Source organism: Cydia pomonella, chromosome 20 (genome assembly GCF_033807575.1).
Source record: "Cydia pomonella isolate Wapato2018A chromosome 20, ilCydPomo1, whole genome shotgun sequence".
Classification (NCBI taxonomy): Eukaryota; Metazoa; Arthropoda; class Insecta; order Lepidoptera; family Tortricidae; genus Cydia; species Cydia pomonella.
The window spans coordinates 1,653,506-1,673,812 of NC_084722.1; the positions used below are offsets into that span (position 1 = coordinate 1,653,506).

The window sequence follows — 20,307 nt, forward strand, 5'->3', positions numbered from 1 at the left end:
AACAACTTCGACGTGTTGTTTCCAGCTTAAGTTTTTGTCAATATGTAATCCTAAAAATTTCACATTATCACATTTTTCTACTAAGATGTCATTATATTTGATATCAAGTTGGCCAGGATTGGTTTGATAGGAATGAAATTGTGTATACACTGTTTTCGTTAGGTTGATATTGAGATTGTTATTGCTGGTCCATGTGCTGATATCGGCAAAGGCTTTATTTATTTCAGCTTCATACGTTAAAATATCCTCTCCCTTAATTATTAGTGTAGTATCGTCCGCAAATAATATGCACTTTTGTACGGTAGCTTGGGGTATACGTGGTTAACGGCTCCACTATACGTCGACAAACGCATGTATAAATAACTGTATTGCGCCGTCCTAGTAACAAATCAATCTCTAAAGAGTCTAACTGATCTCCTAGCCTAGATCTACAGAGGTGGACAGATTTGCATCTATTTTTTAATATAAATAGTTTAGGTTTTGATCGCAATATGTCATATCAAAAAATGTCTCGCACAACTTCAAAATAAATAAATAAATATTATACGACATTATTACACAAATTGACTAAGTCCCACGGTAAGCTCAATAAGGCTTGTGTTGCGGGTACTTAGACAACGATATATATAATATATACATATTTATAAATACTTAAATTAATACATTTATTCTAATAAAGCTCATAAATTCAATACTTAAATACATAGAAAACATCCATGACTCAGGAACAAATATCCATGCTAATCACACGAATAAATGCCCTTACCAGGATTTGAACCCGGGACCATCGGCTTCATAGGCAGGGTCACTACCCACTAGGCCAGATAGGTCGTTTGATAATTGGTACAAAGTATCAAATATGTACCTTACTTTAAAACATGAGGCATAATCAATCTTTTAGGCGGTCTTGACGCTATGTACGACGTCTAGACACTCCTTTAAATCTTTTCGCCATTCAATGGAATTGCGGTTTTCCAATGACATTTTAGAAGTTTTTTTTTCAGTTTTTTTTAAGTTACATTACAACAGATTGCACATTTTCTAATCATCCAACTTTATTATGTTATACTCGATTTATTTTCAAAAGGATACGCATCCGTCAAAGTCCTCCCCGCACCACTGCAGCAGTTGCTTGAGCCTCGTCCTGTACTTGGTGTTGTTGGACTGCGTCTCGCCGATCAGCGCGGAGTATGTACAGAATACCACGCCTTTCTTCACGTTGCCGTTCACCGCTGATGAGATCTTTGCGTATTTGAACTGGGGATAAAAAATGGGCAAATTGTTTAACAAGTAAACCTTCGAGTAACTCCTCCCGCGGTTTTTATCGATTTTAGACTAGTTTTGAGTTGTTACTCGTATAGAATTCGGCAGAGGGGAAATAGTATGAATGCCGTCTCCCTTCCCGGTGTTGCTCGAAGTTATGCTGTCTTAATTAATATGAATAAATAAAATAAGTGCTCTAACAAAACTTGTACGAGAACTACGAGAAGCACTATAAACCTCCGTAACCTCCTGTTTCAAAGTAGTTTAAGTAAATGTGTACGCTTGCCATAAGGACGAAATTTGCTTGTATCTTTATACAAACAACCTGACAAGGCGTCCTTATGGCAAGCGACGAAGTGGGACATTTTGCTGGCCGAGGTAACAAATATTCTTTTCACCTCAGCAGCTCGAACAAGCTTACTTTCGTCATTCCAGGGAGTGTGGAAAGTTCGACTTTCCTCATTTCAGGGAGTGAGACAAAGTAGCTTTTTAATTTAGTGAAGGCCACGAATACAGGAATAAAAACTTGATGTTGAATTGTTTTAACCTTTAATATGTTCTCACTACTGAGGTGAAAAGTTGTATGTGTCACACGAGAGCAAAGTTATTTTACACCTCGGGTTTTTGAGTCCCGAGTAAGCGAAAGTTTCTAACTTAGAATCCTTCGCTTAATCGGGACTCAAAATCAACACTCGCAAGAAAAACTAACTTTCCTCTCTTGTTGCACAAATAACTATATGTTATTCCATGTAAAACTACTAAGAAATACAATTAACAATGCAGTCTACACCTTGTCCAACAAAATTGGTATTTCGCAAGATGTCCGTTCAAAATATCACCGTAAAATCAATCTTGATACGTACTGTTATAGAAAATCGATTTGCATATGATAATGACTTTATCATAGTCACTGTAAAATAAAACGCAGCTCAAAAAAGTCTGAAGAAAGATAAGATATTTTTAGGACTGTTGCCGACGACTACCGAACGCCGCTCGGGGTGAGGGCGCGCGGGGCAGGGATGACCCCACCAACCAGAGATCCGAATGCGAGTCATACTGAACGGACGTTATTTTGCTCATTTATTTTTCTTTTCTCTAAAATTCCTAGTTATGTACTGTGTTTTTGTTCTATATTTCCAAATAAAAGTATAGTGCATTATTTGACCATTTTTATTGGAGAAAACCACTACAAACAATAACAAGGACATTATTACATTAATTGGCTAAGTCCCACAGTAAGCTCAATAAGGCTTGTGTTGAGGGTACTTAGACAACGATATATATAATATATAAATACTTAAATACATAGAAAACATCCATGACTCAGGAACAAATATCCATGCTCATCACACGAATAAATGCCCTTACCAAGATTTGAACCCGGGACCATCAGCTTCGTAGGCAGGGTCACTACCCACTAGGCCAAACCGGTCGTCGATTATTCACTACGTTACCTTCGCTGTTTTGAATATAATCGGTATATTAAGTAATAATATCAAAATGGCGACCACTTTCCCGTAAAACGTTTAAAAGAAACTACAAAGCAAATTTAACACCCCTGGTTGACGGCAGCTGTTAATCATCCTCTACCATCAAGCAGGCCGTGGGCTTGTTTGCCATCATATATTTACCTTATTTAGAGGGTGAACTTCAATCTTCCCCGCCCCGATATCTCTCAGATCTCTCTCCGCGTCGTATTTCAAGTCGTTGGAGACGGACACCCAGATGGCGCGCTTGCGGCCTTTCAGGTAGTTCTCGAAGATTATACCGGCGATGGTTCGGCCTTTGCCCACACCAGCGCCGTCACCTGAGAACATATTTCATGTTTTTGTTTAACCCTTTTCCAGGCCGCACCAATCTACAAGGCTTTCCCAAAAAAGCCAAATATATTCCAATTAATCCAGCTTTGATGATTTATTTGAAGACAAGTAATATTTCCTTAGGGGGCAACTACACAAAAGATCCCTATGGGTCGAAGTGTATCCGCAAGGGCCCCCGGTAATTAGAAGATAAGATAAGATAAGATTTAAACATAATCGGCCCAACAACAATTAAGAAACTGCGGCCAAATTCCTAATTTTGCTAAATCCATGGGCGTTAGTGTTGGTAGGAACTAGTCTTTTGAGTCTGAGTTTGAAGAACTCGACTCGTTTTTACGAAACTCGACGCTTAAAAAACTTCCGAGTCTTTTAAGTCCCGAGGCGAGTCATTTATTGAGTCTAAATAAAAGTAAAGAAATTTTGAGTTATTGTATTATTTGTGTGCTATAAGTAACTTATTACTTAAAGACCAAGCAATTCGAAATTTTCCAAAAAAAAAATTCGGAGTTCTCTTAAAAGAACTCAAGTCCCTACAAAAGACTCGAGTCTCTAACAAGTTGAAAAGAACTCGAGTTTAGACTTAATATGTGAGTCTGAAATATTGAGTCTAGTTTCACAGCAGAGGACTCAAAGGAATAGTCTTAACCAACACTAATAGGCGTAAGCAGGTACAGGCAGACGGGTCCCCCTAGAGCTCAAATTATACATCCAATACATGCCCCCCTGCGGCGTCTCCCCCCCCCCCCCCCCCCGGCCTCCCGCGATGTCAACTTATCCCCCCCTCTAGTTCGCTGGCTGGCTACGTCTTTGGCTAAATCTGAGATCAGCCGATTTTTTCTGGCTAGCTGCTGTAGCTTATACCACCCAACGCCGTCCAATATTTGGGTAGATCCAAAGTATTTCGTTTACCTTATATCACCGGTTCTTACCTATAAGGAAGCCGGCCCTCGTGCCGTCCGGCAGCGTGTGTTCGTGTGCTTGCGCTGCGTACACCACAGCCTCCAACTGCAGAGCGGATAGCAACCCGTTCCTAGTATGGGTGACAACTATTGATTAATTCATTTATTTGGAATGATCTGGAATAGGAATTACATTTAAAGTATAATGGTGCAATTTGTGCAACCCGTCCTTAGTATTCCTTTATCTACGGAAATAAGTAACTAAAAAGCTAGTAAATACCGTATCGTCTCGTCAGGTAAGCTGAGGCTGTAGTGCACGTCGATGGGCTCCACGGAGGAGAGCGAAGCCGTTTCCACGACCGGGTCGGGGTGCTTACGACCGAGTTTAACTGGAGACAGAAAGAAGAAGGGCTTGTTGGCAATCAAGCTTCTATCCAAGGTGACCTGAGTGGTTCGTTGCCAGTAATAAAAAAATTGTAGCAAACCTTCTACACGGTTGGAAACTGACGAGATCTGGAGTGTACAGGTTTTTAAAGGGTCGGCAACGCGCATGTAATACCTCTGGTGTTGCAGGCGTCCATAGGCTACGGTGACTGCTTACCATCAAGCGGGCCGTATGCTTGTTTGCCACCGTCGTGGTATAAAACAAAAAAGAGATCACCAACCTTGTAGAAACTCTTTTAGTAAATGCTACTTTATATTTAGCCGCAAAATTCGGCGTTTGGGACAAAAACTTGCAGCTAGAACAAGTAATGATGCAGGTTTTTAAGATCAAGAAAAAGGGAAATCGAAGCTAACTTAGCTATTTCTACTCACGTTTAGTAGGCATGTAGTCGGCGTACGTCTCTGCTACGCCCATTTCTTCGTCGTCCACTTCCTCTTCGTCACCGGGCATCTGCGTAAACGAAAAAAAAAATCGATTGACATCAGCTACATGTGACAACCGACTGTCATTTTAGCATAAGTGGCAAGACAGGACGAAACTATAAAGTATTTAACTAATAATACCTAAATCCTGGTCAGGGCACCAATTTAACAATCTAATCTCAACCGGTTTCGCCTCTACTAGCCTAGCGCTCCACCCGACGTGCGGCATAACAAGGCGAGGCGTCAATAAAACCCGCTCTTAGTGCTTGAAAACAAGATGTCTCGCAGAAAGAGACCTGTTTTAGGCCCCTAATTAGGTGTAGTGAGCTGTGCAAACTGTATGCCTACTAAAGGCCCTCCCATGCCCGACGCCAATATTAGCTTCTGAAGAAGATACGAGTTCCTACCAATGGTACTTTCTTCGAAACTCAATCAATACAGGAGGTCTAGTTTTGTCTCAGCGCGCCATCAGTGATTAGGACACAGTGCTATAGAATAAAAACTTACCTTGTCTTGTGGAAAGAGACCTGCTTTAGGCCCCCAATTAGGTGTAGTGAGCTGTGCAAACTGTCCAAGCATGCCTGCCAAAGGCCCTCCCATGCCCGACGCCAATATCTGATTCAGGTTCTGAAGCAGGTACGAGTTCATGCCCGGGATGCCCGCCATTTCCACTGCAAGTGAAGTAATGGGTAGTCGTACTTATGAATAAGTGATTATGATTTACACGGACCAAAAAGTTATTTTCTACCATCTTTGATTTGTAACGCTCGACGCATTTAGCTGTTTGAGCATTTTACAAAAAGGGATGGATGTTCTATTTAAAGTGACGTTTTGATTGCTGTTGAGTGTATAACATATGAAGACCTTTAGACTTTCAGTAAAAGCATTATGATATTAGCAAGGCTCGGAAATACGCCCGTCATTTTGAAAACATAACCATGTTTCGTACAAAAGAGACTTCCTTGTACCAATGTCAACGATTAAATATGCCCCAATGACGTCCGTAGACTCTGATCGAACATTTTCGAATCATAAATGGGTCCTAAATTATGGTTATGTTTTCAAAATGAGGGCCGTTTTTCCGAGCCTTGGATATTAGATTTTTCTTATTCAGCTTTGATGAATCCAATGTCTGTCTAAAATCATATAAGAAGGCAATTGCATAAAAAGCTACTAATTAAATATATCTAGCGAAGAATCCTTTATAACAATGTGATTGGTCCGTGTAAAGTCATAGAAACAGTTAAAGTTACAAACACAGCTGAATGCATAAGAAGAGTAACTAAATACTACACATGACACTCCAAAAGAACTAAATACTTCAAACTACGAACAGAATCTATGAAAATAAACACACCAATTATGTTAATACAAAATATATATATATACTTAAAAATTACATTCAAAAAAAGTTCTTGCAGCGTTTTACTGGCTTCATTTCGCTGTCGGCATTTTTCTTCAAGTTCCTGTACATTTTATGGCTTTTCAGTTATTTGGTACAGAGACTTATAATATAAAGGCCGACAGAAAAGTAAAAACGAGTAAGGCCCACTTGCACCAGTTTACAAACCTGGGGTGAATCAATTCAACCTGGAGTTACCCTGGTTACCAGTATAATTTGACACTGGGTTAACAATTTAACTGCTTAACCCCGGGTTAGAACTGTTAGAAGGATGGTGCAAGTGGCGCTTAAAGGTATAAAGAACTAACCAACTACAAAGATGATAATATAATAATTCAAGAGTCCATGCTTTGTTTTACGTCTTCCCGAGCCCTAATGTCCTGCAACTCTTAACTGACCATGTGCAGACCTTATACCTTTGCAATAAGGTCGACGAATGGTCACTTATTTAGAGATAAACAATGTTTATTCTCTTAAGCGCGCGGTTGTATAATGCGATAAACGCAGCGTTAAACGCATGCGTCAACGGAATGTAGGGAAAATGATAATGCGCTTACCGCTGCGTTTACCGCGTTGTAGTGCCATTAGATTATCTGATGTAAAATGGGGTGCGGCAAACGCATTGCGTTAAACGCTGCGTTTATCGCATTGAACAAACGCAAGGTTACATTTTTTGTATATATTTTTTCCACATTTCTATCTACAGAATTAGGGTAGACGTAAAATTTACTAGAGTCCGTGCGGAAAGAGAAGAGTCGTGGAATGTATGGGACTCAATACATTCCACGACTCTTCTCTTTCCGAACAGACTCTATAAGTCTCAAATATTTGTCAAAATCATGCCACAAATGCATGCTCTAGTCACGCATTCTGTACGTTACAGCTATATTTATAGATTCTACAAAATTGTTCTAACAATATGAATATTATCTAACAAACATCTACTTAATAATCCGCCACAAGATTTCCACGAAGATATAAATTTTTCAAGTAGAGTAAACATTTTGTCATAGACAAAGGAATAACGCACTAAGCGGATAAAAAAGTATGTTAACAGCTGCAAAGATAGCGCTGAACGACACTATATTAAGTTTTATCAAACATGTATAATAGTAAAAAAGTAGATTGTACGACATAAGCATAAAACCCATTTCATCCGAAGGAAATTATACGGTACCGAACGAAGCAAGGCCCGATATAGGTCGAGGATAAAATTGCTATGCTAGAGTTAAACGCTCTGTTTTCCTTCGTTTCTACAGTGTGAGGAATTGGAAATGGATGGCTACCTCGAAAATTCTAAGAATGTATTATCTCTATCGCTTTTGAAGTATATCTTAGGGTCGGCAACGCGCATGTAACACCTCTGGAGTTGCAGGCGTCCATAGGCTGCGGTGACTGCTTACCATCAGGCGGGCCGTATGCTTGTTTGCCACCGTCGTGGTATAAAAAAAAATTAGTGACAGGAACATTGATATACAAGTTTTGATGTTCGTGGTAATCGCCCAGGTCAGTAAGAAAAATGCAAAATCTAAAAGAAAAAGGATTTACTCTAAGGGGTTGGCTATTATAGAAGTCACATTCGAAGATTTTGATAATTTAAATACTTACACATCCGGGGATCGAATCCGGACAAGTCTTTGTAAAATTATAAAAACCCATGTTATTATTGGCACTGATAATAGCAAGAATATACGCACAGATATGTCTGTCTGTCTGACAGACACATTAGTCAATGTGTGGCGAATATTATACTCTGTGTCTAGGTATTTAAATAAAAGTAAACGAAATCTACCCTCAAATGACTCCTTAAGCCAGTTGAGGGTAGATGAAAACATTACATGATCAAATAATGTAGGTTAAAGTCAGGTCGTTCAGTGATGCCTGCCTGGATCTCCAGGCAGTCTTGTATTTGGTTGGTTAACCAATAAGCGTTATAATATAACTACCCGGAAATGTAATGTAATGTTTAAGTTTATTTAAATACCTAAAGATACAGAGTTATAGGTAGGCATATACGAGTATGAAGACAAATTCATCAGACACATCTACGCCTAACTAATATCAGTCTTACATTGACATATTTGTTCGCCAGGCACAATTGACAGATATATCTGTAAGTATATCCTTAGCTAATGCTAACGTAAGTTGGTAGTTACTGGTAGGTTACACAAGAAATAGTGGAAATCTTATGATGGTTGTCAATGTCATAAACATCTGCACACTGCAAGGATCATACAGTGATTTAATTCGGTACAAACGTGTCTTTTGTCATGTAAGATGTATAACGATACATTTTGAATTTTCTGGCGTAACAAGCGAAAATAACACCATAATCGGTTAAGCTTTTAACTTCACTTCGAGGAAGTGGAATTTCCACTTTTGTGTATTTGCCATTTTTACAGAATGTCTCCCATACAAAAACCTTTGTCAGAGGTTAGATTGGAGAGAGTTCCTGACTACCCAAGATAAAACCAGTTTAATGGTATAACTTATTCGTAAGATGATATTCCTAAAAGCATAAAACAAGTTGTGAAAATGGAAATTCAATTGTGGCATTGTGGGAAACGGCAAGTCAATTTTTCAATACGATTTTATTTTTATAGTATAGTATTTATATAACCTAAAAAAATCAACTGTTTCGTAATTAGCGAATAAGTCTTTGGCAAAAATTTCATTTTTGGTACAAGTTTTTATCGCTGACTGTACTTTTCTTTCCACAGGCAACTAATACTCATCGAGCATATTCTAAAAACTCCAAACACAATTAGGTTGCGTTGTTTTATCACAGAGTTCCTATGTCCACCTCTTGTCTCCATCATCAGATCAGCTCGATGGTACCATAATATTGCATTGTCACCCGACTTACATATGTATGCAAATTTTCAGCTCAATCGATAACCGGGAAGTGGATCAAATTTAACTTGCAAGATTTAATTACAAACAGACAACAGTCAGGTGAAAGTAAATAAAAGCTTGTAAAAAGAACAGATAGTTCACTGCCATTTTTTACTGAACATCCCGACATTTAGATAAGATAAAGATAGTTCAAGTAGGCATATTACAATGCGCTTATGAACGTCAAGAAAAGCTACGCCGGCTCTAAACCTACACCTATGGAAGGCAGAGGCAAGGAATAGAATCTCCATAGGCAGAACTGTTGCAAGTGTCCAGCTGTCAGCTATAAATAATAGTTCCAAATCTCTCCAAAGTAACGCTAGAGTAGCTAAGAACCTAGGCGTGATTGACGGAGTGAAGTGCGCTGTCTATGATTACATTTTTTTCTCAAGTATTCTAGGTATTATAGCGCCACCTATTTATGGTTTTTTGTCGGACAGTTTTTGGTATATAGAGATTGGTATACCTCTGATTATTTCGAACCGTTAACGGCGTTCGTGGTCAAAACGGGTGGCTCTTTTACAGATAAAGATATATACCACGAAGACCCGCTCCACGAAGGCTCTAACTAACAAATTAAAGAGAAATAAAGGTAAATGTGCAGATGTATGACGCTGACAATATTGGTACACTGCCTGATACTTACTCTGCGCGAGAAGCGAGGCGGCGCTGTACGCGGCCGACGAGCCCGCCGCGAAGGGCGACGGCGCGGCAGCTATCCACAACCAACCATCATTTTAGACCTTGGTCTCCGGTACACTTGGGTACTTGTGCCGACGGAAAGTTTACAAAATTTTTAGGAACTTCTTACTTTTTTGGTGGGGAAAGAAACTTATAGCAAAATGAAATGTTCTTACATTCTTTTTTTGAAAACTTTCCGCACATATAAACGTTTAACGCCGTACGCTTTGTATGGCATAAGATGCTCTATATTATACATATCTAACTAAACATTTACCCCCTCATTCATAAACGTCTACTAAAGTTAACAAGCCGCTAATAATCGTTTGTCCCTTTCCATCATACCAATACGTCGGAAAAGGAAACGATTATTAGCGTCTTGTCACCTTTAGTAGACGTTTATGAATAAGGGGGTTAAATTATAAAAAAATGGGTCACTCACGTCATTTTAGTCGATTATTGATCGTAATGTTTCGATAATCGTCGACGGGTGCGACACCAAAAATCGACTAAAATTACGTGTGTGGCCATTTTTATAGTATGTATATTACATACCTAGTAGCAGTAATAATGGCAAGTAAGAAATATCTCAGATCACATTGTCGGCCGAGGCGATGTCGAAGTTAACAATAATTTGATCTGAGGTTTTCTCATGGCCGATGTGTGTATACTGTATGCTATCTGTTCGAGGGGGCCGGAAAGCGGCAACTACGTTTAGCGCAGCGTGCCGAAAGTTGATGTTTTCCGCATGGGTTATGGAAGATGATATTTATTTAACATCACAATATTTAAAATGAATCATACCAAAATGTTAGGTTTAGGCGGCTGTATTTATTATTCTCTAACTGCCGTCAAAATCAAAACTATGTATGTACTACACAAAAATGTAAATAATTTTATTTTATTTCTTGGAAAAACTTACAGCTAATGTAACAAAATAGGTTTCGAATTTACAGTAAACCAATTACAAGTTTCCACAGGTAGACAACACCTATTATATAACAGGGATAGGTGTTTCTCATCTTATACTTTTATTATACTAATCTCCTACTTTATTTTATTAACACGCCGTAAACGTAAATGATAATTATATCGAGGCCACGGCGAAATGAAATAACATTGGAAATCCCAGCATAGAATCGGCTAGAAATGCACAGTAAAAACAACCGTGATTCTAAATATTTAAGGATCATTATCCTTTAATTTAGACGTTTTTGTTGACTCCTGCTCCACCGGAAATGCGATGGAAATACCAACGAAAGAGATAAGATGACATCATAATTATTTCGGACTGTAGTGAATTCGTGACCTACGCAGTAATTTTTTTATTTAATATAATTTAACGTACTGGCACTAGTGACCGACAGGGAACAAGAAACACGATACTTCAATTTTTATCCAAGAAAATAAGGGTAGGGAACCAATTCCTTAATGTGGCAACACTCTGTGCAGTAGCTGCATATTGGTGCCGTATTAGGAGATCAGTTCGCTATCCTTATTTTCTGGGATAAAAATTGAAATTGAAAGTCAGGTTAATGGTTCCCTTTCGGCATAGAGAAATAAGAAGTAATGGAGTGCTCACTCCATACATCAGTTTTGGTACCAAAATGCTTATTATATTCGCAGTCGACATCTAGCATCGAGTAGCGGAACTCTCAGTACTGCTCGACTCGGCCGTATGCTTGTTTGCCACCGACCAGGTATAAAAAAAAAAAAAATTAATACGAGATTCCGATATTATAACCAGAGTAACCGGGACCCTATTTTCAACTCCTACGCTTACTCTGGTTATACTCATAATATTAGCTGAAAATCGTTGAGCATTACACTTTTATTTGCCGCGACATCTATTGTCGAATAGCAGTACTGAGAGTTCCGCTCGATGCTAGATGTGGACTGCGAATATAATAAGCATTTTAGTACCAAAACTGATGTATGGAGTGTGCACTCTATTACTTCTTATTTCTCTATGCTGTCGGTGACCGGTGCCACTAAGTTATGACTTTTCGGATTTTAACAAATTATGATTTAATGTGTTTATGATAGCCGTTAAGCATAACAATTGGAATGTTCAGGTTTTCTGACCCTGATGTGTAAACTCCGTTATTCCTTACAAAAGAGAATCACGCGTAAAGTAGTGGAAAAGACTGAAACCTTAATTTTAGACCGAACCAAAGCTAAGACCGAGTCTAACTGGATCGTCAAACTTTAGTGCTTGTAACTACAATAGGTATTTTACTTTACATTACTTTACACGATTTGGTGTTCCTTTATTTAAGCCCCAAAGTTTGTAACATTGTATGTAAAGAAGAAACAACTTACCACCGCCGCGAGGCAGGGCGCCCAGGTTGATAGGCTTGGACAAGGAACTGGCAGATATCTTGATCGGCTTCACCTGGTTGGCCATCTGACCAAACGCCACCCCTGACGCGGCTACAGACAAAAACATGTTTTATAAGACCATCTGTGTAGTGACAATTGGTGACTTTCAATTTCAAGTCATTTACTTTATAATCATGTCCATAGTTGTTAGGCGCGGACTGGACGTACCTACGCGGCGCGCGGCGCTGCGAACGGCGCCGCTGTCGTCCAAAACAGGTTCATTCAAGTGTATCATGAGATATCAGATCAAGATCATTTTGATCGTGCGACTCCGAGCGACACAATCGAAATGTATATAGACTTGAATTAGTAACAAAAAGTATTTAAATGTATGAAATAAACATAAATATTTGTTAATAAATCAATATAAATCACGATGAATGTAAAAAATATTACATTACATTCATTTATTCAGTTTCAGACACATCACACACATCCCAATTTAAGATCGGATTGTCTATGGTTTTAGAATTGTTTTCCGATCAAAATAAAAATGGCGCCAATTCCTGCAGTCATAACTCATAACCTACATTTCTTGTTTGTGTTGGACTTTCCACATAGTCGAAATGAAAAGTAGTGTTTAACTCGGGTAAAAGTAACCATCTCACCCTCGAACTATTGGCGCCCTAACTTCATTTGAGCGCCAAAATATCTCAGGTGACATGGTTCACTTTCCACTCTTGGTTAACAATCTACTATTTCTTGGTAATACAATTTGCGAAATAAATATTTCGGATATTTTCGTAAGGTCAGTTAAGGGTGTTGATAATGTTACAGTTAAAATAATTGAATTTTGTGCTACTACTGACCAGGTATGGCTTGGTCAGTCTTGTCACAGTGGCAATATCCCGCATTCATATATAAAATCCCCTCCACTCCGACAACTCTAAATTTGTTTGCTAAAAAATGTCCATAATGTTTTAAAGCAGTCGACAATTATTTGTCCCTGTCTGTCATATTGACATTTGTGTTTGTTCGAAAAAAAGGGTTCGAATTTAATTTTGAATCTCTTTCAGTTCAGTGTTACTGTTGGTACAACTCACCAGCTAACGGATTTGTAGTAGCTCTGACTGTGACCGGCATCGGCGCGGCAGTGACTTTGGGTTTATTGCCCAGCTGAGCTGCCGCTGCCAGGGTTTTACCGCCGCCTGCAGAACAAGATTATCTTTAGTGAAGTAAAGTAAGTTTTTATTTAAGTACATACATACTATTTGGCATATTCTGTTACTATTATAACATAATTGGAGGCTAAGTATTTACAACAACAGTTAAAATTAACATTAACATAAAAGTTAAGCAGGTACTAAAATAACATAAACATCTCTTTTCCAAAATTAACATTTTATCCTTTCACAACCATAATGGCAATGGCAGTAATAGTCAACTCGGCGTTCTCTTAGAAATGTGCCTCATAGAAAGATTGCATTTACCGGTTGTTTTCGATATCTCGCGACCAAATGCTGGAATGATATCCCTCCACCTGTAAGACAGCTCAAAAATAACACCACCTAACTTCTAACTTTAAACACCAGTTCAAAAAGATACTGCTTGAAAAATAAAAAAACAGGGATACCATACGCCTTTTTGGTTGCAGATTTCAGGATCTAATTGGTATTTCGGTGGATTTCTAGGAGATCTTGAACCGGACCTACACACCTTCTTACCTTTATTTTATGCCCACTTAATTCATTTAATTTTTATTTTATTTCGAAAGATATTAACACCACCACTTCATATACACACTTTTTACACTACCCTATTTTTTATCATAATATTTACACAACTGTAACGTAATTTGGGTTCCGGCAGAATAACAGTGCTTAGCTCAAAAGAGTGAAGCGTATAGCTGAGTCGGAACCCTTTTGTTTTTCCTGCAATGCACACAGTGTACAGCAAGTCAATCCATGTTTCCTGTTTAAGTATATTATTGTTCTGTTCATTAAATTGTGTACATGTTTTAGTTTGTTCTGTTTGTGTAAATTGAACATGAGCTTTTTTTTAAATCCAGTAGTCATTTCAAAAGTGACTCATCACTCTAAACACAACTTAAAATATCATAAGTACATAACACCTAAACTAACCTTAAAATAAAATAAACAAATAATACTACTAGTGGCTCTGTGAGTTGTAGACCTCACGTTAAGCTTAGAAAATGTAACAGTGAAAAATACTTAGTTCCTTGAGCCGTTGAAGTTCAGTGAACTCACAATGGTCTTAAGCGCTATAGACGCTAATGGTGCTAAGTCCTTTATGCCAATTTTCGCATTGTGAAAAACATCCAAAAACTATATCTACAAAAAAAATATTTAATCATAGAATCTAGTCACAAAACTCTATGATAATCTGTTAAGAATTGCGACCTATAGAGGAGAACATCCGGACACACAAAAGCAAAATGCCTGAGTTAAAATGCAGAGTCAAACAAAGCCAACCAAACAAAAACATAAAAACATATTTATTTATTTATACAAATTCAAGTTGATACATAATAACAAAGAAAATGATCCTAGAGTACAGAATTTGAAAGAACAGGGTTTGTGCCTTCCAGTTGGCCTGGTTCCTACACTAGGCGAGGCCTGTCCCGTAGGAAACCAACTTACATCCGAATTTCACAATTTGGCGCGAATTGATACAAAAAGTAATAGGAGCGTATTTTACTTAATGTATGGGTAAGTTAATCTAGGCTAAAACTAAATACGAACTAGTCAAAGGTAAGAAACCATAGCTGCAGAGGTTATAATAATTTGTAATTAATTAATTTCTAGCTTTATTGCTTAATGTGGGTAATTTAATGTGAATGTGTGTGTGTGCCTGGGTGTGTAAGAATGAGTGTAACAATAACAATGAATAATAATAATAAATAATAAAATGTTTATTGAGTTAGCACAAACAAACGTGATTTTGACTGGGCTGGTGCCTCTTTTTAAGCGTACATGACACTTGTGTCAAGAGACACCGCTCTCCCGTAGGTGGTAACAGAATTTTTACATATAGGTACAATAGCTAGGCTTAAGACTTAAAACGAACATTTTTTTTTTATAACTTAAAAAATAGAAAGAAATTTAGTAAGTATATAAAACAATTTTTAACAAAATGAATGAAAGTAACAATGTTTGCCAAAGTAACAATGCAAAGCTTTATACATATTACAAAATGGTAATTTTATCTTAAACATGGTTGTTTCCTGTTATTTGTGCAATATGACCACACAGTTACATAGTAAACTAACCAAACAAGGGTATGAGATATGCTAAGTAAACAAATTTGAAAGGAATAAGTTTACAGGAGTAGAATAACTATAATTTTCTACTTTGATAATCATGTAATCCTAGTATCCCTCATTAGGGACATAGGACTTGCAGAAGAATTCTCCATTTGTTGCGATCCTGAATGGCTACTTCCAGCTCTTTCCAGCCGAGTCCAGTTGAGTCAGCCTCCTTCTCAACTGATTGCCTCCATGTTTAAACTTTTTGAATAAACATCTTATAATTATTATTTGTATCTCCTTGGATTTCACGGGCCTATAAATCTTTTTTAATTTTTGGTCTTTTGATAGGCTTGCGCGGGGATATAGATCCAACACGTAGAGGCCTCTATTATTATTATTATGTGGTACGTGGCCGCCCGACTGCCCACAGTCGATTGCCAGCAGACACCCTGTTTGGACAGGTGGTTGTTCGGTCTACGGAGCTAACGAAGCACGTGTCCAATCCATTTTCATTTCCTTACAAGGATTTCCTGGCTTATGGATTTTTGGTCAGTCATCCACCACAATCTGAAATTTGAGATAGTTCGTAGCCAGTAAATCCGTAGGATGTGTCGCAAACACTTGTGTATAAACATTTGCAGCTGATTGATGATATACTTCCTCACAAGCCATGTTTCGCAACCTACAGCAGGACCAACTTGACGTTGGAATTGAACATTTTGATTTTCGTAGGCGCGTCTCAATTTCGCTGTCCGCTCCCCCTGACGGGTCGACCACACTCCCTACGTGCGTCAATCGGTCCATTTGTTCGACTGCTTCACACTGATGGCTGATGTATTTAGGAGCTGCATCCAAGGTGTTAAGACGCAAGTCCTTTGTTTTTGAACAGTTTATGCGTAGACCTTCTTCTGCAGTGAATCCGTTAAGGTCATCAGACTTGGAATGGAGATGTTCACATGATGTTTTTGATGTTGTGAATAGACAAAGGTTGTTGGCAAAGTCAATGTCTTCGAGGCTTCCTCCATTGACCATGGCAGTCCCCTTCTCTCTTGGCTTGTTACTCTGTGGCATCACATCATCCAAGAAAATGAGAAACATCCAACCAACCAAACAACCAACAAGAAGACAGCAAACAACCCTATTTCACACCAGCCATGACAGGTATGTCTTGTCTGGTATAGTTCTTTTCCTAAATATGCATGCACTACACTACTAATATACTTGATCACTTAACCCTGTCAAACGCCTTCTCCACAAACAGAGTGAAGAATTTGGTACACCTTTCGTTGCACAGCTCCAAAATAATACATACAACGTTAATTTGGTCAAAGCAAGACAGCCCAGCTCCTACATCCACTCTGTTCATCCTTTAAAGTGCAATCCACAGTACTCGCCATTCTGTGTTACAGGATCTTACAGAGGACTATTGAGCACACCGGCAACAGGTATATTGTTCTCTTTCTACTTTATGGCTTTTAAATTACATGTTTAAATGGTTTAAAATAATTATTTAATTCAAAATCTGAAAAATAATAATTAAATTTTTTGGGCTTCCTACAACATTAATTACAATAAAATTAAGTCAATATATAGAGAAAATCATTAATAAAGTGAAAAAACAATAAATGATTGTCCTTTCCCGCAGTTATATAAAGTGAAAAATATGACAAGGTTAAATATTCCAAAGTGAAGATCCTATTAGTTAGAATTTTCATAACCTACTGACCGCTTAGACACAATAGTCTCATTATTCTGATATGAAATTAATCTCACCTGGGACTTCCAAGTTATCTGGGTCTTCGTCATCATCAAAATCCGAGTCATCAGATGGTGTGGGTGGATTGTCTTCATCATCCCCATATGCTGCCCGTTTAGACTAAAAAAAAAACAAGTTTTATCATCAATAGCATGCTCAACATTGTACACTAAGACCATGTCCCTTTTAAAAAGAAAAAAAAATGCAACAATGAAAAATACTCTGGCCATGGGAATGACAGGTATGACAAAGAAAACAAAACATTCATTTTTCTATTTCAGGCTTCATATAATACTGTAGTTTGGTTACATAACCGATAAGAATTGTTTACACCGCAATTTTATAGGTTTTATGCGTTTTCATCACAATTTTATGTTGTAAATTTGACATCAATCTCTTACATGCTTTTTAGTGACATTGCAAGAAAACATGTTTCTTTAAATTCGCTTGCACAGTATTATGGTAGTCTTCTGCACTTAATGAGCAAAAATATCTGGTCTTTATTAATAATTGATGAGCTACTGAGCACCAAACATCGATCCCGCACGCTCTAACCGCATTGTTAGACTATCCTCTGCATAGGCTAAGTGCAGCTAACAAGTCCTATTCTAACGCTATACCTAGAACCTTCCAAGAAAATCAATACAGCCACACCCAAGCTTGCATAATTAAGATCCTAAATCTCCTAAGACATCCCAGGAGTTGGTCGAAAACATCCGAGAACAAGAAACATGTGATATGGTCTTCACCTGATGACAGTTTTTTTTGGTTAGAATGTTGAAAACAAAGAAAAAAAAGGCAAAAAATACACTTTTTACGCTTGTTTAATAAAAAATAGTCATTAAACTACCAGTATTTATCATTAAAACTAGCAAATTTTGAATGATAATGACTGTAAACACATTTTTCAAGAGACTCAACTTCGTAAAAAAGTATCAAAACAAAAAACTATCATTACCATTTTTATAGAAGAACCAGCTTTTTCAGCGCACTGTTAAAATAATTATTTGTTGAAAAATAACACACAAGCTTCTAATGTTCACTTATGTATCACATACACGCGAAATTATTGCGATAAAGTGATTCGTAACTGAATAATGAAAAAATCAGACGTCCCGTCGGCGGTCAATGCTTCCGCCATATTAAATAAAAGAAAAAAAAAAGTAAGCAGAAAAAAAATTGTTCGGATACTGCTATGAAGACAACGCAGGACCTAATGACAGGACGAATTGATTATAAAATTTTATTATGCATTCCATGTAATATTGTGATTTAAAGATAAAAGTGATAAAATTCAAATTTAGTAAAATTATAATTTTGATTCTTATCGAATTGTTTGACCTGACTGTACATTAAACGTAGTACTAGTATTCGAACGTAACATTTCGTTCTACGGTATAAAAAATAGCGCATGCGTATGAGCTAACGTAGTGATTATATGCTCTTTGTATGAGCTCTCCAGAGAGTAGGACCAGGACCGAGCACTAAGTTCGCAAATTGAGGGCACCTTCATCTTTTACCCTAGATAAGGCGTATTTAGAGTGACAGAAAAAGATAGACGCAATTTGGGAACTTCATTGTTCGCGGTAGGCCCACAGATCTACAATACAACGCTTTTTGATACATTGCGGTATTTGATCGATCTAATGAATTTGTAACATGTTAGTAGTCAGCAATGCATCGAAAATCTGTCACAGTAGTTGCTCTGCGACCGTGCTATACCGCTAAACGGGCTCTACCCATCTTCCAATAAATCGTATACGATTTTATATACATTGCGGCTTTTCATTGATGATTGAATTTGTTGCAGCTACTTAGACGGCAATGTACAAAATTTCGCACGTCTTTTGTTGTAAGGTCTGTAGAGCCCTATACCTAATATTTATCAGGCCAGACGATTCTTGGCTGTTCATTGAAATCCATAAACCAAAACCTAAGCGCCGCAGTCCGCCATATTGGCATATTGAATTATTGAACAAAAATTTTCGACATTTCAGTAGTGCTTTTGTTATTACATATTACTGTCTGAATAATCTATTCTGAGAGTTTGTCACACCTTAGAGTAATCTTACGAGCCATGGATTCTCTGGTAGGCTACGGAAGTGACGATGAGCACGAAAACGATCGCTATGGTGGTCATCATTCATCGGTAAGTTTCTAGTTTTTGATTTTCATTCTTCCCATCATATCACCGAAACAAGTGCGCATCTTTATTAAATTTAAAAGAAACATGGTTTATTCAAGATTTCATAATAATCTATGTTACTAATAGACTAAGCGTCTTAACAATTACCGTATCTTAAAATCTAGAGTTGAAATTATGACTAACCTTGGCTACGTATCCATATCAAGGGTTTTTTGTCCTCTTATAAATCCTGAAGAAATTATCAGGTAATTTGGTAACTCTTTTAATTAACTATGTAAATTGTTATGCCACTGCTGTTACAAAAACACTTGAATTTTTTTATATGCTTAGTTTACAATGTCACTAAAAGATCTTGCTAACTAAATAAATAAGGCAGAAGCTAAGCATTATGTGAAGATTCATAGATTATTTCTAAACTGCCAGTATCAAACTTATTAGACTAATATTTAGTGAAAATTGAGATATAGTTATTAATCTGCCTTCTCTTGACAATAGAATGACTTTGTAGGGCGCGGGGCGGCGGCGCGAAGACGATACCAACTATGAGGAAGTCAACATGGACATGAGCGAGGTAACTACCTTCTTATTACCCTTCCATTTACTCCATCATCGTAGTATATATCTTGATTGCATTCTCGGGTACCACTTTTGAACTCAGTTTCTGCCATACTTTTATTTGTACAGTTGTGTACACAAACATTACAAGCCAGTATTCCAAAAATATATTTAATAATTCATTGTTTTAGAGAAATAAAGTTACTGATTTTTCAAAATATGTGTAGAGTTGTTTTTATGTTCCTAATAACAGGCTGCGAGATACTGAATTTATTGTGGCCACCGGCAATAGATTCTCCTATTACCTAGTCTTAAACTTCATCTTCTCTGTAGTCTTGTAACTTGGTGCACAATATTTACTTAGTTATATTCTTGGAATGTTGGCTCATAAAGGTGTTTTTGAACTTTACCATGCCCACAATTCTTGGGATTC

At 37.6% G+C, this 20,307-nt stretch overlaps 2 protein-coding genes across 2 annotated transcripts in view; one reads left to right on the plus strand and one right to left on the minus strand.

The window, feature by feature from the left end:
- LOC133528993 (protein strawberry notch) overlaps positions 1–18,448 on the minus strand; it is a 52,838-nt gene extending 34,390 nt beyond the window's left edge. Inside the window, exons 1-11 of the mRNA XM_061866545.1 lie at positions 18,132–18,448; positions 17,191–17,293; positions 13,253–13,357; positions 12,150–12,260; positions 9,793–9,861; positions 5,357–5,520; positions 4,799–4,877; positions 4,263–4,371; positions 4,013–4,113; positions 2,895–3,070; positions 1,093–1,257 (exon numbers count right to left, since the gene is read on the minus strand). Of these exons, the coding sequence (XP_061722529.1) occupies positions 1,093–1,257; positions 2,895–3,070; positions 4,013–4,113; positions 4,263–4,371; positions 4,799–4,877; positions 5,357–5,520; positions 9,793–9,861; positions 12,150–12,260; positions 13,253–13,357; positions 17,191–17,293; positions 18,132–18,134 (1,185 nt within the window). The 5' untranslated portion in view covers positions 18,135–18,448. The remainder of the gene's footprint in view (positions 1–1,092; positions 1,258–2,894; positions 3,071–4,012; positions 4,114–4,262; positions 4,372–4,798; positions 4,878–5,356; positions 5,521–9,792; positions 9,862–12,149; positions 12,261–13,252; positions 13,358–17,190; positions 17,294–18,131) is intronic.
- Positions 18,449–18,673: 225 nt separating this feature from the next.
- The window catches only part of LOC133529289 (arginine/serine-rich coiled-coil protein 2-like), a 28,583-nt gene continuing 26,949 nt past the window's right edge, over positions 18,674–20,307 (plus strand). The window contains 2 exon segments of the mRNA XM_061866985.1: positions 18,674–19,322; positions 19,828–19,890. Coding sequence (XP_061722969.1) covers positions 19,251–19,322; positions 19,828–19,890 — 135 coding nt within the window. The 5' untranslated portion in view covers positions 18,674–19,250.